This window comes from Lepidochelys kempii, chromosome 2 (assembly GCF_965140265.1).
Source record: "Lepidochelys kempii isolate rLepKem1 chromosome 2, rLepKem1.hap2, whole genome shotgun sequence".
Taxonomy (NCBI): domain Eukaryota; kingdom Metazoa; phylum Chordata; order Testudines; family Cheloniidae; genus Lepidochelys; species Lepidochelys kempii.
The window spans coordinates 540,567-563,303 of NC_133257.1; the positions used below are offsets into that span (position 1 = coordinate 540,567).

General features: G+C 52.2%; 1 protein-coding gene across 32 annotated transcripts in view; it reads right to left on the reverse strand.

Moving 5' to 3' along the window:
* Positions 1-22,737, reverse strand: part of SCRIB (scribble planar cell polarity protein) — a 238,659-nt gene that overhangs the window by 136,598 nt on the left and 79,324 nt on the right. For all 32 annotated transcript variants that reach the window (XR_012157045.1, XM_073329722.1, XM_073329726.1 and 29 more), the window contains 6 exons: positions 13,590-13,904; positions 12,864-12,944; positions 7,218-7,475; positions 6,844-6,954; positions 5,793-5,969; positions 4,989-5,105 (listed from right to left, as the gene is read on the reverse strand). Coding sequence is in view for 31 of the 32 variants with exons in the window: in XM_073329722.1 (XP_073185823.1) it covers positions 4,989-5,105; positions 5,793-5,969; positions 6,844-6,954; positions 7,218-7,475; positions 12,864-12,944; positions 13,590-13,904 (1,059 nt within the window). In the remaining variant the exon portion in view is untranslated. The remainder of the gene's footprint in view (positions 1-4,988; positions 5,106-5,792; positions 5,970-6,843; positions 6,955-7,217; positions 7,476-12,863; positions 12,945-13,589; positions 13,905-22,737) is intronic.

Sequence of the window (22,737 nt, forward strand, 5' to 3'; positions counted from 1 at the left end):
ATGGGAATCTGGGAGGCAGTGACCATGAGTTGGTTGAGTTCAGGATCCTGATGCAGGGAAGAAAGGTAAGCAGCAGGATACGGACCCTGGACTTCAGGAAAGCAGACTTCGACTCCCTCAGGGAACGGATGGCCAGGATCCCCTGGGGGACTAACTTGAAGGGGAAAGGAGTCCAGGAGAGCTGGCTGTATTTCAAGGAATCCCTGTTGAGGTTACAGGGACAAACCATCCCAATGAGTCGAAAGAATAGTAAATATGGCAGGCGACCAGCTTGGCTTAATGGTGAAATCCTAGCGGATCTTAAACATAGCTTACAAGAAGCTTACAAGAAGTGGAAGGTTGGACATATGACCAGGGAAGAGTATAAAAATATTGCTCGGGCATGTAGGAATGCTATCAGGAGGGCCAAATCGCACCTGGAGCTGCAGCTAGCCAGAGATGTCAAGAGTAACAAGAAGGGTTTCTTCAGGTATGTTGGCAACAAGAAGAAAGCCAAGGAATGTGTGGGCCCCTTACTGAATGAGGGAGGCAACCTAGTGACAGAGGATGTGGAAAAAGCTAATGTACTCAATGCTTTTTTTGCCTCTGTTTTCACTAACAAGGTCAGCTCCCAGACTGCTGCGCTGGGCATCACAAAATGCGGAAGAGATGGCCAGCCCTCTGTGGAGATAGAGGTGGTTAGGGACTATTTCGAAAAGCTGGACGTGCACAAGTCCATGGGGCCGGATGAGTTGCATCCGAGAGTGCTGAAGGAATTGGCGGCTGTGATTGCAGAGCCATTGGCCATTATCTTTGAAAACTCGTGGCGAACCGGGGAAGTCCCGGATGACTGGAAAAAGGCTAATGTAGTGCCAATCTTTAAAAAAGGGAAGAAGGAGGATCCTGAGAACTACAGGCCAGTCAGCCTCACCTCAGTCCCTGGAAAAATCATGGAGCAGGTCCTCAAAGAATCAATCCTGAAGCACTTGCATGAGAGGAAAGTGATCAGGAACAGCCAGCATGGATTCACCAAGGGAAGGTCATGCCTGACTAATCTAATCGCCTTTTATGATGAGATTACTGGTTCTGTGGATGAAGGGAAAGCAGTGGATGTATTGTTTCTTGACTTTAGCAAAGCTTTTGACACGGTCTCCCACAGTATTCTTGTCAGCAAGTTAAGGAAGTATGGGCTGGATGAATGCACTATAAGGTGGGTAGAAAGCTGGCTAGATTGTCGGGCTCAACGGGTAGTGATCAATGGCTCCATGTCTAGTTGGCAGCCGGTATCAAGTGGAGTGCCCCAAGGGTCGGTCCTGGGGCCGCTTTTGTTCAATATCTTCATAAATGATCTGGAGGATGGTGTGGATTGCACTCTCAGCAAATTTGCGGATGATACTAAACTGGGAGGAGTGGTAGATACGCTGGAGGGGAGGGATAGGATACAGAGGGACCTAGACCAATTGGAGGATTGGGCCAAAAGAAATCTGATGAGGTTCAATAAGGATAAGTGCAGGGTCCTGCACTTAGGACGGAAGAACCCAATGCACAGCTACAGACTAGGGACCGAATGGCTAGGCAGCAGTTCTGCGGAAAAGGACCTAGGGGTGACAGTGGACGAGAAGCTGGATATGAGTCAGCAGTGTGCCCTTGTTGCCAAGAAGGCCAATGGCATTTTGGGATGTATAAGTAGGGGCATAGCGAGCAGATCGAGGGACGTGATCGTTCCCCTCTATTCCACATTGGTGAGGCCTCATCTGGAGTACTGTGTCCAGTTTTGGGCCCCACACTTCAAGAAGGATGTGGATAAATTGGAGAGAGTCCAGCGAAGGGCAACACAAATGATTAGGGGACTGGAACACATGAGTTATGAGGAGAGGCTGAGGGAGCTGGGATTGTTTAGCCTGCAGAAGAGAAGAATGAGGGGGGATTTGATAGCTGCTTTCAACTACCTGAAAGGGGGTTCCAAAGAGGATGGCTCTAGACTGTTCTCAATGGTAGCAGATGACAGAACGAGGAGTAATGGTCTCAAGTTGCAGTAGGGGAGGTTTAGATTGGATATTAGGAAAAACTTTTTCACTAAGAGGGTGGTGAAACACTGGAATGCGTTACCTAGGGAGGTGGTAGAATCTCCTTCCTTAGAGGTTTTTAAGGTCAGGCTTGACAAAGCCCTGGCTGGGATGATTTAACTGGGAATTGGTCCTGCTTTGAGCAGGGGGTTGGACTAGATGACCTTCTGGGGTCCCTTCCAACCCTGATATTCTATGATTCTATGATTCTAACTGGGAATTGGTCCTGCTTCGAGCAGGGGGTTGGACTAGATGACCTTCTGGGGTCCCTTCCAACCCTGATATTCTATGATTCTATGATTCATAAACCTGGAAATCCTGGGCGCCCCATCATCTTAGGCATTGGCACCCTGACAGCAGGATTGTCTGGCTATGTAGACTCCCTCCTCAGGCCCTACGCAACCAGCACTCCCAGCTATCTTAGAGACACCACTGACTTCCTGAGGAAACTACAATCCATTGGTGATCTTCCTGAAAACACCATCCTAGCCACTATGGATGTAGAAGCCCTCTACACCAACGTTCCACACAAAGATGGACTACAAACCGTAAGGAACAGTATCTCCGATAATGTCATGGCAAACCTGGTGGCTGAACTTTGTGACTTTGTCCTCACCCATAACTATTTCACATTTGGGGACAATGTATACCTTCAAATGAGCGGCACTGCTATGGGTATCCGCAGGGCTCCACAGTATGCCAACATTTTTATGGCTGACTTAGAACAACACTTCCTCAGCTCTTGTCCCCTAATCCCCCTACTCTACTTGCGCTATATTGATGACATCTTCATCATCTGGACCCATGGAAAAGATGCCCTTGAGGAATTCCACCATGATTTCAACAATTTCCATCCCACCATCAACCTCAGCCTGGACCAGTCCACACAAGAGATCCACCTCCTGGATAATGAGCGATGGTCACATAAACACCACCCTATGTCGGAAACCTACTGACCGCTATGCCTACCTACATGCCTCCAGCTTTCATCCAGACCACACCACACAATCCATTGTCTACAGCCAAGCTCTAAGATACAACTGCATTTGCTCCAACCCCTCAGACAGAGACAAGATCTCTACACCTACAAGATCTCTATCAAGCGTTCTTACAACTACAATACCCACCTGCTGAAGTGAAGAAACAGGTTGACAGAGCCAGAAGACTTCCCAGAAGTCACCTATTACAGGACAGGCCCAACAAAGAAAATAACAGAACGCCACTAGCCATCACCTTCAGCCCCCAACTAAAACCTCTCCAAATGCATCATCAAGGATCTACAACCTATCCTGAAGGATGACCCATCACTCTCACAGATCTGGGGGACAGGCCAGTCCTTGCTTACAGACAGCCCCCCAACCTGAAGCAAATACTCACCAGCAACCACACACCAGAACTATTAACCCAGGAACCTATTCTTGCAACAAAGCCCGTTGCCAACTGTGCCCACATATCTATTCAGGGGACACCATCATAGGACCTAATCACATCAGCCACACTATCAGAGGCTCGTTCACCTGCACATCTACCAATGTGATATATGCCATCATATGCCAGCAATGCCCCTTTGCCATGTACATTGGCTAAACTGGACAGTCTCTACGTAAAAGAATAAATGGACACAAACCAGACGTCAAGAATTATAACATTCAAAAACCAGTCAGAGAACACTTCAGTCTCTTTGGTCACTCGAAAAACAGACTCCAAGGAGAGACTGCTGAATTGGAATTAATTTGCAAATTGGATACAATTAACTTAGGCTTGAATTGAGACTGGGAGTGGTTGAGTCATTACACAAAGTAAAACTATTTCCCCTTGTTTATTCCCCCGCCCCACTGTTCCTCAGACATTCTTGTTAACTGCTGGAAATGGCCCACCTTGATTATCACTACAAAAGGTTTTCTCCCCCCCTACACTCCTGCTGGTAATAGCTCATCTTTAGTGATCACTCTCCTTACAGTGTGCATGATAAACACCCCTTTTTTCATGTTCTGTGTGTATATAAATCTCCTCACTGTATTTTCCACTGAATGCATCCGATGAAGTGAGCTGTAGCTCACGAAAGCTTATGCTCAAATAAATGTGTTAGTCTCTAAGGTGCCACAAGTACTCCTTTTCTTTTTGCGAATACAGACTAACACGGCTGCTACTCTGAAACCAGACCTAAAAGTGGCAATTCTTCAACAAAAAACCTTCAAAAACAGACTCCAAAGAGACTGCTGAATTGGAATTAATTTACAAACTGGATACAATTAACTTAGGCTTGAATAAAGACTGGGAGTGGATGTGTCATTACACAAAGTAAAACTATTTCCCCAAGTTTATTCCCCTCCCTCCCTCCCTCCCTCCCTCCGCACTATTCCTCACTGTTCCCCCCCCCCCCCCCACCGGTAATAGCTCACCTTATCTGATCACTCTTGACACAGTGTGTATGGTAACACCCATTGTTTCATGTTCTCTGTGTACATAAATCTCCCTACTGTATTTTCCACTGCATGCATCCGATGAAGTGAGCTGTAGCTCACGAAAGTTTATGCTCAAATAAATTTGTTAGTCTCTAAGGTGCCACAAGTACTCCTTTTCTTTTTGAAAAGAAGATGATTCACATGCCATTCCTCATGGGGAGAGCAGGAAAATGTTTGCACAATTCCTCAGGGGAGGGGGGAGAGCACTCACATGCCATCCGTCAGAGCAGGGAGAGTGACTGGTAAGAAAAGTGAATGAGCACAGACATTCCATGGGAGGTGGGGACTTGCGGGGAACTTAAGCACACTGTGTGGGGTCTAGCGGGAAGGAATGTGCATGCATGTTTACATGGGGAGAAGTGAGATCAAACAGGGAGACCACATGGGAACTGGGAGGAGGGCTGATTTCCCACAGGAATTCCTTTCTGCTTCCTGCCTAGCAGCCCCTGCTCTGTGAAGGGCACCCTGAGTCTGGTACCTTGGAGATGAAAATGCCCTCATCGGTGGGGTCAAAGGGGTTCCCAGCGTGGCCTTTCGCTCCCCCCCGAATGCTGATGCCCAGCTTTTCTCCAGGAGCCTTCTCAATGCAGATTTCCTGTGGACACAAAAAGGTCTCTGTCTCTAATTTGATTTAGTTTGGGCTAGAAATGTGGCTGACAGACTCTGATTGGGGGTGGAGGGGAGTGTTGGTGCTGGTAGCAGACCATGCACAGAATAGCCAGGAAAGGGCCAGCTCTGTGGCTTCCACCTTCTTTGGCCTGATGGGTTTGCTTTGGCTCTCCTTTCCTATATTCTGCTCCCAGTTCAGGGTCTAAGAGGGGTGAACCCGATCCAGCCTCCAGCCACAGTGACTGCTGAGTATAATGATGAACCCCTGCTAGTCCCATGCTGGGTACCTGCCTGCTCATCTGAGACTGGCTCCTGCTACCAGGAGAGAGGGGAAACTTCATCAAGGTGCAGAGCTGCACCTCTGATCCAGCCTTCCATCTAAGCTCAGATAGAGCAGGGACTGCCTGCCTGAGGACTGAGCCACCTGGGGAGCAAGGACAGGAGCCCCACTCAAACCGTCTCCCCTGAGGAGCAGGGCCATTTAACCTGAATACAAGGGAGATCTGCTCCTGCTCAGGTTTCCCCACTTCACTTACTGCATTTCCTAAGCGGGAGATCCCAGGGCAGTGTCCATGAATTTTCCTACAAGTGCTTTTGTCAATAGAGCTGCCAGGCTGTGCCCAGACCAGGGCTGCTGCTCCCACTTAGGCTCCTCTCCCCTCGCAGAACCTACCTGCATGCCAGGTGGCGGAGGATCTCGTCGCACCAACATGCTCAGCTCCTGTGTACTGGACAGCAGGGCGTTCACAGCCTCCTGGTGGGTAGCATGGCGCAGGTCAATAGTATTCACCTCCAGGATCCTGTCCCCTACTCGCAGGCCACTGCGGGATGCCAGCCCATGGGGAATGACCTGCAGAGAGCCACTGGTGTTAAGGCTGGAAAGGGACTCTGATGGGAGCAGATATCCATCTCCTAGCAGAGCTGCTGATGTAGCCATACACACCCTGAGCAGACCCTATCCAGCAGGGAGATGAGTGGCAGAGCTTCCCTAAGAAACCCCAATGGACTCCTCCCACTGCCCTCCTGATCTTCCAACCCTCCCCTCAGACTCCTGCCACTGCCCCTGAGCTGCTAAACACCCCGTGACACCCTCCCCACAGACTCCTGCCACTGCCCGAGCTGCTAAACACCCCGTGACACACTCCCCACAGACTCCTGCCACTGCCCCCTGAGCTCCTAACCACCACGTGACACCCTCCCCACAGACTCCTCCCAGTGCCCCCTGAGCCCCTAACCACCCCGTGACACCCTCCCCACAGACTCCTCCCAGTGCCCCCTGAGCTGCTAAACACCCCTGTGACATCCTCCCAAAGACTCCTGCCACTGCCCCTGAGCTGCTAAACACCCCATGACACCCTCCCCACAGACTCCTGCCACTGCCCCTGAGCTCCTAACCATCCCGTGACACACTCCCCACAGACTCCTGCCACTGCCCCCTGAGCTCCTAACCACCCCGTGACACCCTCCCCACAGACTCCTCCCACTGCCCCGCTGATCGAAGGTCTTGTGACACCTCCATGGAGAAGCAGCTAAGGGAATCAAAAGTTTCCACACACAAACCCTTATGCCTCAAAACAAGTCGGTTCCATCCCCTGCCTCCTTCCCCACCCCCAAGCTTTGTTGAGGCATTTCCATCCTTCAGTCCCCTTGTTCTAGAGACTCCATCCCCAATGGCCACATTCCCTCAGACATGCCCAGCCTGGGCTGCCCACATGGGTCCGTACCTTTGAGATAAAGACACCTGGTTCATGAATCCCAAACGGGTGGCTTGAATGGTCACTGCCTCCAACAATGCTGAGCCCCAGGGGCCCCCCAGCTTTGACCAGACAGATCTCCTGCAGGGAACAAAGAGCATACAGGCCAGGGAGAGGACAAGGAATACCAAGCAGCAACTGTACCTAGAAAACTCCCCCCAGACAGAGATTCTGCTTGGGAATGAGCGTGAAGGAGGTTCTCAACACGTGGGAGACCCAGCCCCTTCCCAACAGCCCAACTACATGGTGGCCAGTCCTTTGAGGGACAGCTTGGAACCCCAATCCTGTCCAATTAACAGAGCACCGGGCCAATCAAAGCCCCAAATCCCAACAGCCAACCTTACCTCGATGGGGTACTGATCCTCCAGGCATTTGGGCAGATGGTTCCTTTGTAGCAGAGGCGTCTCCTCGGGTGTGCTCTCCCCATGGCTGGGAGGTGGTGGTGGGGAGTGCGTGCGCACTCGCTGTACCACTGGTGAGTCTCCCTCGCTGAGCTGCTGTGCACCCTCTCTCTCTACCAGCAGCGCGATGGTGGGGGAGGATGCGGTAAGCAGCGCTACTGCCTGATCATGCCTGGCTTCTGTCATGTCTACCCCATTGATCTAGAACGACCCGCAAACCCAGTGTCAGCACATCACCCCAGTACACCCTGCCCTGCCAGGCACCTTGCTGAGGGTCACATGGGACACCATCCCTCTGGGAGATCTGTCCAGCAGCCTGTCCCCCCCGTCCGGAGCCAAACCACCATGTGCCTCACCAACACTACCCTTCCCTAGATGGCTGAGCCCTGAGTAGCTGCCAATATCCCACTGGGCCATAACCCCTCTTCTAGCCAGCCATCTAGCTGCCCATCAATGCCCCCTCCCACCACTTTACAAGGCAGAGCCCAGAGTAGCAGCCAGTGCCTCAGCAATGTATCAGGAGAGCACACTGGCTAAGCACCAAGACCCAGCTTCCTGGAGTCCCATCACACAAGCTAGCCATCCCCACAACTCTGCTCCTGTTTAATAAGTACCCAGGAAACTGCACCTCACCCTGCACTGACTCTGCACAGACTTCCACACCCCAGCTTTCCTGCAAGATCACAATTGCCAGGCTCAAGGGGCCGCACTACAGTAATGAGGGCCAGGAAGATCCGAGTGTGGGAAGAGGCTGGAGAGACGCTTCCTGACTGGAGACTGCCACATTCAGAAGGAAAATTATTGCTCAAGCAATAAACTCTTCAGTTATTATACTTGTGGACACAGTAGTTCTGAAGCACCCACTGGTCCTACCATTCCCCCAGGGCAGAGCCCAAACATGCCAGGCCACCCTGGGTGTAGTGATGAGCCTCTGCCTCTCACAGCGAGCAGAGTGGGAGATGAGTTGGTCCTCATGGGGTGCCTCATTTCCCATCCCTCAGGATGGCTCATGGTGGCCCTTCATCACCACTGGGTACTGCCCTCCTAGGTGTAATAACACCATGTTTCCTCCAGTCTGTCAGAGCAAAGCCTGTCAAGGGGCCCTGGGGAACCAAAAGGGCAACAACTCTGCTCTGAAACAAGCCAGAGACTTGTAATGTCTCGGACAAGCAGGGCCTGGGCTCCAAAGGGCCGGATGGAAATGTTACAGCTAATTCGCAGCTCTGCACCAGAAAGGAGCTCTGAGCCAGAGCCAGCCATGCACAGACTGGGCCTGCAGCATCCTCCCAGTAGGCCTCAGTGGGACATGTGGATCCCGGTGACACTGCTCACAACCAGCCTCATCCTCACCAGACCTGGCACTACCCACTCCAGAGAGCAAACTTTACACCCCCACAAGCCACAGGAGCTTATACCAAAGAAGCCTGAGGTGAGGCACCTCCTGACATCCCTGGCTCCCATCTCCATTACCTACCCCATCACCTCCTTCCCGGAGCCATTTTCCAGCCCAATCAAGAGGAACACTGGAAGTGCAGGGCTCTCCTCCTGACCACAGCACAGACATGGATGGGAGGGACTCTCCCTCTGCCCTCACAGTGAGCAGTCCAGGAGGGCCTTCTCGGTGCAGACCCTTCCGATTATACTAACTACCAGGGATGGGGAGAGAACCCACCCCAAACACATACAAAGCAAGAGGCTCTGGCGGGGTGCAGGGTGGGGAATAAACCCAGCCACTAGCTCCCAGGGGCCACGACCCACCAGCTGCATCGGGGACATCTGCGGCAGCCGCACAGGCTCCCTGGACTGAGGTCTGGCTTTGTGAACGGCCCTTGGCCCGCTGAGCACTGTTCTTCATTCTGGACCCAGGCTGCAGCTCAGGGTGCTGTGCTCACCCACAGAGCAAGTTTTCCTCTGTAACCTCAGCTCAGCCCTGTCATGGCCAGACAGAGCAGGGCCGGTAAGAGCAGGCGAGGCTGCCCAGTGCCCAGGGAAAGGGAGAGCTACCAGCTGCCCTCTGTGCAAGCAGCTGGCTACATGGTCCCGTGTCACAGGGAGGCTATGGACTCCCTGCTATATCTCCCAGTGACCGGAGCCCAATCTCCATCTCTGTGTAAGCACAGAGCTGCCACTGCCCTCTCACTTCCACCTAGTTCGCTACCATCTGCCCCATCCCCAATTCCGTTGCTGCTAACTGACTGCCCTATGCCTCCATCCCCAAAATCCAGGGACCCCTCTCTGCCCCAGGCCCTGCCCTGTGTCCCCAGTCTGGTACCTTCCCCTCCTGGGCTCCCTGCCCTCCATCCCCAATCCTGTACCTCCTCAGTTCACCCCCACCCCCACTCCCTGCCTTGTGTCCCCAATCCTGTACCACCCACCACCACCTAGGGTCCCTGCCCTCTGTTCCCACTCCTATATGCCTTCTGCCCTTCATTCCATCTCCTCTGGCCTGTCTCCTCCAGCTCCAAGAGGGTTCTGGTTTCCTTCTAACACACACAGCCATCGGTCAGGGATATTATTCACAACGAAGGAGAAAGACTGGTCAGAACAGGAGTGAGGACTGGAGGGTTAGTAGCCAACCACAGGCATGTTTTTGGGGTGTTAGGTTTGGAAAAAGACCTTGGTTGGGTCCCTCAATCCACATACTCAAAGTCCCCCCAGCAGAGGGCATGGGAAGCCTCCCGCAGAAGAAGGGTGCAAAGGAGGTTTTGAGGACAGGGATGAGAGTAGGAAGCTGCGCTGTATTTCTTTTCTCAGGAAAATATAGGCCCTTTAGGACTGGTGGGAGCTAAGGCCTAAGAACGGATACCCCCAGCTGGCACCATGGGTGCTGGGTGCTTGCTCTTTCTCACAGAGCCGTGTACTGGCATCTGCCTGCCTGCAGCACTCAGAGGCAGCCTGCCTGTCTCCTGCCCGCAGCATGCCAAATCTGCCCAACTGCCTCATTCAGACCCTGCAGACGGTCACAAACTCGCACTTGTGCATGCCCAAGACTGTCACCTACTGAAAACCAGCCCAGTAAGGACAGGCAGGTGCTGCCCAGTTGAAATCTTTGTAAGAAACAGATTAACATGGGGCCTCTCGCTGGCCAAGGTGCTGCGTTTTGACCTGGATTCTCATATTTTGGAGGCTGAGAGCATGTCATCAAACTTTCAAGGAAGAATTAGAAACATCCACTCAAACAGTCACAGCAGTCCCACAGGGCCAACCTAGCTGAACCATGGGGCACTGGCTCCTGGGCATTCTGCACGGGCTCCAAATCACAGAGCTCCACAGAACAGTCAGGAAGTAGGAATGCCAGGGGTCTAAAGACACTTAGCAGGTGGGGATCGAATCCCAGCCCACAGGGCGACTGGATGCTCCCGTGGGGAGATATCATCCTAGCAGCAACACAGCCACCCTGCACCGCAGCAGGGTAAAAGGCATAGTGGCAGCTCTTGTCAGGAGACACACAGCTGCTGGAGAGGCCATGGCCTGCAAAAGCCATTGCTAAAGGCAGGGAGCTCTGTGCAACGCCCAGACTAGGAAAGCGGGGGTCAGGCTGAAAGAGGAAAGGATCTCTGTCTATGGATGGATACTGCACTCATCCCCAGGGCCCCAAGTGCTGGACTCTGAGGCTCAGCACTACAGTCTCTTGTTACTCTGCACGCTCAAGCATGGGCAATAGGCTCACGCGAGCAGGGATGTGCCAGTGGAGGAAGAGGGGGTCCTTTCTCTATACAAGCAATGACACCGCACGCACTGTGTCACCCAGAGTAGCGGCTCTCCACCTTTCCAGGCGACCGCGCCCCTTGCCAGAGTCTCATTTGTCTTGCCGACCCCAAGTTTCACCTCACTTAAAATCTACTTGCTTACAGAACCAAACATAAGCATACAAAAGTGTCCCGGCACACTAGTACTGAACAATGACTGACTTTCTCATTTTTACCATATCAGTTATAAAATAAAACAACTAGAATATAAATATCACACTTACATTTCAGTGTATAGTCGATAGAGCAGTAAAACAAGCCATTGTCTGTATGAAATTTGAGTTTGGTACTGACTTCGTTACTGCTTTTTATGTCACCTGTTGTAAAACTAGGCAAATATCTAGATGAGCTGATGTACCCCTTTGAAGACCTCTGTGTACCCACAGGGGTATACATATCCCTGTTGACAGCCGCTGACCAAGAACACTCAGATGATTGATGACAGCAAGACCTATGCGTTCACTGAAACCAAATACCCTTCCTACAAGCCCTGATCCATGCAGAGAACGGTCTGAGGGGGCAGCCTACCTACACTGCTGACACTGAGGAGCGCTGAAATGGCCTCATCTTCCCACCCTGAGAAGGCAGACTGCACTCTGACAAACAGCTCGAGAGTCTTTCTGACCCCGCTGCAGAGGGTGCCAACCGGTACCATGTGGATCTGGCCTTGGGTGCCATGTGGCTACAGTTATACAATCCTCCCACCACGGCATGCAGAGATACCCCACAGGGCTCTAGCTAGTCTAGGCAGCTCCCAGGGATCAGCTGCTGTCCAAGCCATGGCTCAATTTTGGAAGGCCTAGAAGAAGAGGAGCAGGGAGGGAGGGACGGAGGGAGGAACAGAGGGAGAGATGCTAGGCCACCTGAGCCCCTTGTGAGGAAAAAGGGTGCCAGGCCCAGCCCAGTGCTCCAAAGGGTTTTCAGGAGAAAGGGAAAACAGCGCAGACCCCAGGCCCAGGGATAGAGCAGACAGAAGCCAGCACTGACAAGGCTGTATCAGTGCTTACCCGCACCAGCTCTGTGGTAACTCTTGCTCTTACCACAGCAGCCGGACTAGAAACCCACCACCAGCACCAGGATGCAGGAGCTTCCATTCACTCAGAGGCAGCATGCGAGCTCAGGGAAAGGGGGCGGGAAGGAGTGCAAGTGACACAGATTAGCAGAGAGGTATAAGGTTAGAGGCAGAGGTGGGATCCGTGTCACTGGCACAAGAAGCAGCAGGAACTGGGAACCAAAGCTTCAAATCAGAGACCAGGAAAAAGGGTTCCACCAAGTCCCCCTGGGCCCCACTCTCAGCTTGACAACCCTCCCCTCTCCGTCTACAGCCTACACTGACCCCCTGGCTTTCTGGAGGGAACAACTGCCACCAACACTGGCAGGAGTCACTGGTCCCCTGGGCAGCACCCACAGGGCCCTAAGGGGAAGACTTGCCCAACCCCACACAGTGTTGCCTTGCAGAGCCCAATGGGGGAGCAGCCCCCCACCTACCCAGTGAAGCACCAGGGGTCCGCAACTCCCCAGTGCAGCCAGCGCTGCTGGAGGGACTCACCAAGGTTTTGTGGTTCGAGTGTTCACTGTGGAAGGGTGGGCACCAGCCTTGCCAAGAGCCAGTCAAAGCTGGGACAGCAGGAGCAGGAGCTGCTGGTCTCCCTAGGGCCCTAGGAGCTGGGAAAGGAGCCCAGAGGTCAAGTGACAAGGAGACAGACCCCTGGAGGAGGGGCTGAGGAGGGACAGTGGGATCTGCTTTCCTAACTCCTATGAACAGAAACAGTAAACGACAGGCTTCCGGCGAGACTCACCAGCACCACACCTCCCTCCCATGGCTGCCCCAAGCACTCACCGAGATGACCCGGTCTCCAACGTGCAGCGTCCCGTCCCGATGGGCCGCACCACCCTCTGCGATCCGCGAGATAAAGATCCCCTAAAATAGAGCCCCAGGGGTCAGAGCAGCCCCAACCCCATCACTGGAGCACCTCCACATCCAGACCCCTTTCCAGCAGCTGGCAGAGTCCCAAACCCTCCCACCTGGGCCCAAAGCCCCCTGCCCCTCTCTAGCACTCCACACCCTCACTCCCCATCCCCCTTCTGACCCTCGCCCCTCCACACCTCACCCTTGGACTCCTCAGTCCCCCAAACCGTGTGTGGAGCCTCTGGCTCCAGGAAAGCCTGACTCAGCAGGAGCTCAGAATACACAAGCCGAGAGGAGAGGGAGCCAGGACTGAATGTCACTGGCAACCACTGAAAGCCCCACCCCTGCCCGCCTGAGCTCCTCTGCCTGGCACAGAGCTAATGACACCCCCATAGAAGTGCAGGGAAACACCACCTGTCCCCTGGCCTGCAGAGATCTGGGGCTGAGCTCCCCTCCCTCCGTGCCCACCTGCCCTGTGACATGGAGGCTGAGCTCCCCTCGCCTAGGAGTGCAGGGAGACACCTCCCCCTCCCTCTGTACCCACCTGCCCTGTACACAGACCCTGGGGCTGAGCTCCCCTCCCCCAGGAGTGCAGGGAGACCCCAGCCTGCACAGACATCAGGCAGTGCTCTCCCGAAGGCCCCCCTGCCGGCTCACCGTGTCACCTGCCCGGTAGGGCGTGGAGCCCTTGCCCCCAGCAATACTGAAGCCCAGCCCCTTCTCATTGCGCATGAGGCAGGTGGAGAATCTGTCCGTGGGTGGTGCCCCCTCAGGTCGCTCTGGAAAACGAAGGCCGCCCCGTGGCTCTCGTGGGCTGTAATCATCCTCGGGGCGCAGCGGTGTAACCGTGATGGCGTTCTCAGGCTCCACCATCCGCTCCCGAAGAACCATCATGGAGACGGAGCTGCCTGAGCCACGCAGCGCCTCCACTGCCACGTGGTGCTCTGCACGGTGCAGGGCCACTCCGTTCACCTGGGAAGGGACAGGGGTCAAGGTGGGAGACTGGCCCACAGGGAGTCCTCAACCCCTCCCCCAAACTCACAAGGAGCTCCCCCACACCAACAGGGAGCCCCCACATACACTGACCCCACAAGGAACCCCCCACACACCCCACCCCACATGGAGTCTCCCCCGCCCCCCACACACACCGACCACACAGGGAACCCCCCACATACACACACCACCTCACATGGAATCATGGAATCATAGAATATCAGGGTTGGAAGGGACCTCAGGAGGTCATCTAGTCCAACCCCCTGCTCAAAGCAGGATCAATCCCCAACTAAATCATCCCAGTCAGGGCTTTGTCAAGCCAGACCTTAAAAACTTCTAAGGAAGGAGATTCTACCACCTCCCTAGGCAACGCATTCCAGTGCTTCACCACCCTCCTAGTGAAAAAGTTTTTCCTAATATCCAACCTAAATCTCCCCCACTGCAACTTGAGACCATTACTCCTTGTTCTGTCATCTGCTATCACTGAGAACAGTCTAGATCCATCCCCTTTGGAACCCCCTTTCAGATAGCTGAAAGCAGCTATCAAATCCCCCCTCATTCTTCTCTTCCGCAGACTAAACAATCCCAGTTCCCTCAGCCTCTTCTCATAAGTCATGTGTTCCAGACCCCTAATCATTTTTCTGCCCTTCACTGGACTCTCTCCAATTTATTCACATACTTCTTGTAGTGTGGGGCCCAAAACTGGACACAGTACTCCAGATGAGGCCTCACCAACGTCGAATAGAGGGGAACAATCACGTCCCTCGATCTGCTGGCAATGCCCCTACTTATACATCCCAAAATGTCATTGGCCTTCTTGGCAACAAGGGCACACTGTTGACTCCTATCCAGCTTCTCATCCACTGTCCTTTTCCCCTAGGTCCTTTTCTGCAGAACTGCTGCCGAGCCATTCGGTCCCTAGTCTGTAGCGGTGCATGGGATTCTTCTGTCCTAAGTGCAGGACTCTGCACTTGTCCTTGGAGCCCCCCCACATACACCAACCCCACAGGGAACATCTCCCCCCCACCCCCACACACACACCGACCCCACAGGGAACCCCCCACCCCACCCCACATGGAGCCCCCCCACACACACACCAACCCCGCAGGGAACATCTCCCCCCCCACACACACACCAACCCCACAGGAAGCCCCCCTACACACACACACCAACCCCACAGGGAATATCTCCCCCACACACACACACCAACCCCACAGGGAACCCCCCTCCCCAAACACACCCCACCCCACAGGGAACCCCCCCCAAACACACCCCACCCCACATGGAGCCCCCCCACACACCCAACCCCACATGGAGCCCCCCCACACACACCAACCCCACAGGGAGCCCCCCTACACACACACACACACACAGCAACCATACCCAGAACCTCTCACACACACCAACCCCACAGGAAGCCCCTTCCCCACATCAACCCCACATAGAACCCCCCCGAAACACTGACTCCACAGGGAACTATCACACATACACCTCAACCCCATAGGGAACATCCCCCACACTCCAACTCCCTAGAGAGCTCCCCCAAGGGAGCCACCCCACACACACCATGCACCATCCCCTCTCTCTCCCATGGTGCATGGCACAGCTTGTTGCCATTTGCTTAAGAGAATGCCAGGCTGCCAACACCAAAACTGAGCCCCAGAAGGAGACACCTGTGTCCTCTCACCACCTCCCCTCTCTCACATACCCAGCAAGTCACTTGGGGGTCACAGATCTTGCTATCCTCCCTTCAGGGAGTGGCCACCAAATTCTGGTGCAACTCACAGCTTCTTCCTTCTGTCTCCCTGACTTCAGACAGATGGCCCTTATTGTGCTGGGAGATTCGGGAACAGTTGTAGGGGAAGTGTGGCTAGTCCAGTGCGGGGGACACTGGTTGGTTTGGGGTCAAGGCAGGGAGCTGGTGGATCTTCCTGTTGCTGCTGCTGCTTCATTTCACATCAAAATGCTCTTTGGCCTAGGGAAAGGGGCCTGGGCTGGCAGCCAGGCGCCTCAGAGTGCAAGTCTCACAACTTCCGCTGACTGACCTTAATAAGTCTCTTCCTACCTTATTAAGGGACTTAATAAGTCCCTTCCTTCCTGGTGACGTCAAGGAATTATGACGTGATTGGAATAACAGAGACTTGGTGGGATAACTCACATGACTGGAGTACTGTCATGGATGGTTATAAACTGTTCAGGAAGGACAGGCAGGGCAGAAAAGGTGGGGGAGTTGCACTGTATGTAAGGGAGCAGTATGACTGCTCAGAGTTCTGGTACGAAACTGCAGAAAAACCTGAGTGTCTCTGGATTAAGTTTAGAAGTGTGAGCAACAGGAGTGATGTAGTGGTGGGAGTCTGCTATAGACCACCGGACCAGGGGGATGAGGTAGATGAGGCTTTCTTCCGGCAGCTCACGGAAGCTACTAGATCACACGCCCTGGTTCTCATGGGTGACTTTAATTTTCCTGATATCTGCTGGGAGAGCAGTACAGCGGTGCATAGACAATCCAGGAAGTTTTTGGAAAGCGTAGGGGACAATTTCCTGGTGCAAGTGCTAGAGGAGCCAACTAGGGGGGGCGCTTTTCTTGACCTGCTGCTCACAAACCGGAAAGAATTAGTAGGGGAAGCAAAAGTGGATGGGAATCTGGGAGGCAGTGACCATGAGTTGGTTGAGTTCAGGATCCTGACACAGGGAAGAAAGGTAAGCAGCAGGATACGGACCCTGGACTTCAAGAAAGCAGACTTCGACTCCCTCAGGGAACGGATGGGTAGGATCTCCTGGGGGACTAACATGAAGGGGAAAGGAGTCCAGGAGAGCTGGCTGTATTTCAAGGAATCCCTGTTGAGGTTACAGGGAGAAACCATCCCTATGTGTCGAAAGAATAGTAAATATGCCAGGCGACCAGCTTGGCTTAACGGTGAAATCCTAGCAGATCTTAAGCATAAAAAAGAAGCTTACAAGAAGTGGAAGGTTGGACATATGACCAGGGAGGAGTATAAAAATATTGCTCGGGCATGTAGGAATGAAATTAGGAGGGCCAAATCACACCTGGAGCTGTAGCTAGCGAGAGATGTTAAAAGTAAGAAGAAGGGTTTCTTCAGGTATGTTGGCAACAAGAAGAAAGCCAAGGAAAGTGTGGGCCCCTTAATGAATGAGGGAGGCAACCTAGTGACAGAGGATGTGGAAAAAGCTAATGTACTCAATGCTTTTTTTGCCTCTGTCTTCACGAACAAGGTCAGCTCCCAGACTGCTGCGCTGGGCATCACAACATGGGGAAGAGATGGCCAGCCCTCTGTGGAGAAAGAGGTGGTTAGGGACTATTTAGAAAAGCTGGACGTGCACAAGTCCATGGGGCCGGACGAATTGCATCCAAGAGTGCTAAAGGAACTGGTGGCTGTGATTGCAGAGCCATTGGCCATTATCTTTGAAAACTCGTGGCAAATGGGGGAAGTCCCGGATGACTGGAAAAAGGCTAATGTAGTGCCAATCTTTAAAAAAGGGAAGAAGGAGGATCTTGGGAACTACAGGCCAGTCAGCCTCACCTCAGTCCCCAGAAAAATCATGGAGCAGGTCCTCAAAGAATCAATCCTGAAGCACTTACATGAGAGGAAAGTGATCAGGAACAGTCAGCATGGATTCACCAAGGGAAGGTCATGCCTGACTAATCTAATCGCCTTCTATGATGAGATTACTGGATCTGTGGATGAAGGGAAAGCAGTGGATGTATTGTTTCTTGACTTTAGCAAAGCTTGTGACACTGTCTCCCACAAAAAGAAAAGGAGTACTTGTGGCACCTTAGAGACTAACCAATTTATTTGAGCATGAGCTTTCGTGAGCTGTAGCTCACGAAAGCTCATGCTCAAATAAATTGGTTAGTCTCTAAGGTGCCACAAGTACTCCTTTTCTTTTTGCGAATACACACTAACACGGCTGTTACTCTGAAACCTGTCTCCCACAGTATTCTTGTCAGCAAGTTAAAGAAGTATGGGCTGGATGAATGCACTATAAGGTGGGTAGAAAGTTGGCTAGATTGTCGGGCTCAACGGGTAGTGATCAATGGCTCCATGTCTAGTTGGCAGCCGGTGTCAAGTGGAGTGCCCCAGGGGTCGGTCCTGGGGCCGGTTTTGTTCAATATCTTCATAAATGATCTGGAGGATGGTGTGGATTGCACTCTCAGCAAATTTGCGGATGATACTAAACTGGGAGGAGTGGTAGATATGCTGGAGGGCAGGGATAGGATACAGAGGGACCTAGACAAATTGGAGGATTGGGCCAAAAGAAATCTGACGAGGTTCAATAAGGATAAGTGCAGGGTCCTGCACTTAGGACGGAAGAACCCAATGCACAGCTACAGACTAGGGACCGAATGGCTAGGCAGCAGTTCTGCGGAAAAGGACCTAGGGGTGACAGTGGACGAGAAGCTGGATATGAGTCAGCAGTGTGCCCTTGTTGCCAAGAAGGCCAATGGCATTTTGGGATGTATAAGTAGGGGCATAGCAAGCAGATCGAGGGACGTGATTGTCCCCCTCTATTCGACATTGGTGAGGCCTCATCTGGAGTACTGTGTCCAGTTTTGGGCCCCACACTACAAGAAGGATGTGGATAAATTGGAAAGAGTCCAGCGAAGGGCAACAAAAATGATTAGGGGTCTGGAACACATGACTTATGAGGAGAGGCTGAGGGAACTGGGATTGTTTAGTCTGCAGAAGAGAAGAATGAGGGGGGATTTGATAGCTGCTTTCAACTACCTGAGAGGTGGTTCCAGAGAGGATGGTTCTAGACTATTCTCAGTGGTGGAAGAGGACAGGACAAGGAGTAATGGTCTCAAGTTGCAGTGGGGGAGGTTTAGGTTGGATATTAGGAAAAACTTTTTCACTAGGAGGGTGGTGAAACACTGGAATGCGTTGCCTAGGGAGGTGGTGGAATCTCCTTCCTTAGAAGTTTTTAAGGTGAGGCTTGACAAAGCCCTGGCTGGGATGATTTAATTGGGGATGGGTCCTGCTTTTGAGCAGGGGGTTGGACTAGATGACCTCCTGAGGTCCCTTCCAACCCTGATATTCTACGATTCTATACCACAGCCTTTATTACTGAGCTAGGCCTACTCTTGTGCACAGCCAAGTGTCCTTCCCCACCCTTTAACAGCGCAACTAACTCAGGGGCTGAGCTAGGAGCAGAACCCAGGTTTCTGATAGGGCAGATCCAAGTCCCACCTGCCTTTCAGAAAGAATATGCCAATCCTATGGGCTTGGCTACGCTATCTCTAAAATGGGGCTACACATACGTACCCATCTTTGCTTTGAGATACACAGATGAATGAGTACTATGTAAATGTAAAGCAACAGTAACAAATAGCACTGAGGAGTCAATAACCCTCAGTCTTCTGCTCTAACAAATAGACTACGCTCCCCTTCCAGCGCCAGAAACAGAACTTAGGAGTCCTAAGCCTATGGGTATGTCTATGCTGTATTCTTAGTCTGTGGTCCTACAGGTTTGTGACCAAACCATCCACACACTAAACTCTCAGATGTGCTTCTTTGAACCAGTGCTTCCAAATGGCTGAGTGTCTGGGTTAAAACCCAAACTGGAACTCATGCACTTTGCAGTGAGGCTGCCGGCAAATTCACTTGAGTGCTGATAGGCCTCCAATGCCCTTCCCACAAGTTCTCCCAAGGAACAGACAAGTTCTTCCGCAACTGACACAATTGATTGGGAAAGAATCCTAGAGCATCTCAGCACAAAAACCCATGGGAGTGTCCCCCAACACATACAGGAGCACGCGGAAACACTGAAGACACAGTAATGTGGGTAGGGCTTTGCTGTGGGAGTACTCATATGTGGGCCAGGCTAACCTGAGAGCTCAAATCTGCATGCCAACACCCAGGCTGACTGTGCAGAGAAGACATGCCCTGTGTGGCGTTCTATCAAAGAGTTAAATATGATGAAATTTCTCTGCCAAGGCGGCTCTCCATCTCTGGATGTCTCTGGATCCAGACAGGATGCCATTCTCAAAGATGCTTTAGTCAAACAAAAGTAAATGGCTCAGTACAGGAACAACTGGATGAAATTTAATGGCATGTGTCATATAGGAGGTCAGACTAGTTCTGGCCTTCAAATCTATGGAACGATTAATTTAAATAATATTATTAAGATTGAAAAACCCAGTACTGATCAGTTAGGAAATGCCAGAATTAAGCTTGCCCCTGTGACAGCAGCATGATCCAGTCTTTGATTCCATGGATCACACAGTATTTTTTCTACATGATCCCTGCTTCATTCAGTGCCCATGGTGGGTAGTGAGCAAGACTGGACTGTGTAAGCAGAATGATGCCCATTCCCATAAATGCTACCAAGTTGCTGGCTGCACTCAGTAGGACAGGGAACATGTGGGAACCATAAGCAGTGCATGAATAGGGAGTTGAGCTCTTGTTACAGACACCTTGTGTTATTTCTCTGGCCTGAATGCTGACTGCCATTCCTCTCAATTCTGTGATGTACCATTTGCTCCTTGCACTGGTCCATTCATGCTTCAGAAGCTGGCTACTCATGGAAGTTGAATCCTGCAGGACTCAGCAGTTTTTAAAGATTTTTTGAGGAGGGAGGGGTAGTGGGTATTATTATTATTTACTATCAGAACTCCTCAGAGTCCCCGTGATGAACCACAACCCCACTGCACTAGGTGCTGTACAAACACAGAACAAAAAGACAGTCCCTGCCCCACAGAGCTTCCAGGGTAAGGGTATGTCTGCACGCATTCACGGGGTGTGACTGCAGCTCCTGTGAACATACCTGAGTTAGGGTTCATCTAGCTAGGTTGGACACTGCAGCAAAGCTGTGGCATGTGCACTTGAGTGTGGGCTAGCCCCACAAGTAATGACCCAGGGGTGTGGATGGGCTTATACAGCCCACACTGCCATGTACACTGCCGCATCTTCACTGCTCCACTACCTAAGCAAGCTACATTAAATTTAGCTTGGCTATGTCTCCATAAGCTGTAATCACTTCCCGTGATTTCAGTGTAGTCAGACCCAGAGGGATACAGACCAAAGGTGGAGTACAAGAAAACAATGAATCACTTTTTGTCAGCATGCTAGGCAGTGGTCGCAGGGTCTCTGGGGATGAGCTAGTCTTGTACCGGACCCCTCTTCCCACATTCAGGGAAGAGGGCAAGGAAGCAGAAAGTGACTGATTGCTATAAAAGGTCAATCAGCTGCGAATTAGCTAAGCAGCGAACAGAGGGAGTTTGCCTGGGGAGAGCCCACTGAGGCTTTCATCTTGCCGGCTTCACTAAATAGTTACTGCAACAGCTGAGGAAGCTTGTAGAAGGACGGTAATATGGATGGGGAGCATTCAGCTGTTGTGACCTGCACTGGATGTGCCATGTTTGTCTTTCTTCCACAGGACAGACGCGACTTTGTATGAAGTGCAAGCTGGTCTCCATATTGGAAGAGAAGGTTCAGGGTCTGGAGCAACAGGTATCGACCCTGCGTTACATAAGAGAAACTGAAGATTTTCTGGACAGACGTCAGGATATGCTTCTACGGGCACAACATTCTGAAGAATCAGAGCAGGCTGCGCAGCGGGGACAGGAGGATGGTGAAGAAATTTGGCAGCATGTGACCTCCAGAAGAAGAAAGAGGAGCGTCCATGTACCAGCAATGCAGATACTGGTGAGTAACCGTTTTCATGTTCTCTCCACAGGTACGAATGCGGAGAGTGGACTAGATGATACGTCTGAGGGAAGGGAGCAGAAGGAGACTCCACCGATTGGAAGGCATGAAATGCACTGTCCCAGGGATGGGGGTTTCATGACCACCACTCCCAAGAGAAGGAGGTGGGTGGTGGTGGTTGGGGACTCCCTCCTAAGGGGGACTGACCAGGAAAACCGAGAAGTCTGCTGCTTGCCAGGAGCTAGGATTCACGATGTGACGGAGAGACTGCTGAGACTCATCAAGCCCTCGGATCGCTACCCCTTCCTGCTTCTCCACGAGGGCACCAATGATACTGCTAAGAATGACCTTGAGCGGGTCACTGCGGACTACGTGGCTCTGGGAAGAAGGATAAAGGAGTTTGAGGCGCAAGTGGTGTTCTCGTCCATTCTCCCCGTGGAAGGAAAAGGCCTGGGTAGAGACTGTCGAATCGTGGAAGTCAACGAATGGCTACGCAGGTGGTGTCGGAGAGAAGGCTTTGGATTCTTTGACCATGAGATGGTGTTCCAAGAAGGAGGAGTGCTAGGCAGAGATGGGCTCCACCTAACGAAGAGAGGGAAGAGTACCTTCACAAGCAGGCTGGCTAACCTAGTGAGGGGGGCTTTAAACTAGGTTCACCGGGAGAAGGAGACCAAAGCCCTCAGGTAAGTGGGGACGTGGGAGACCGGGAGGAAGCACAAGCAGAAGAGCGCAAGAGGTGAGGACTCCGGCCTCATACTGAGAAAGAGGGGTGATCAGCGAGTTATCTTAAGTGCCTATACACAAATGCAAGAAGTCTGGGAAACAAGCAGGGAGAACTGGAAGTCCTGGCACCGTCAAGGAATTATGATGTTATTGGAATAACAAAGACTTGGTGGGATAACTAACATGCCTGGAGTACTGTCATGGATGGATATAAACTGTTCAGGAAGGACAGGCAGGGCAGAAAAGCTGGGGGAGTTGCACTGTATGTAAGAGAGCAGTATGACTACTCAGAGATCTGGTATGAAGCTGCAGAAAAACTTGAGAGTCTATGGATTAATTTTAGAAGTGTGAGCAACAAGAGTGATGTCATGGTGGGAGTCTGCTATAGACCACCAGACCAGGGGGATGAGGTGGACGAGGCT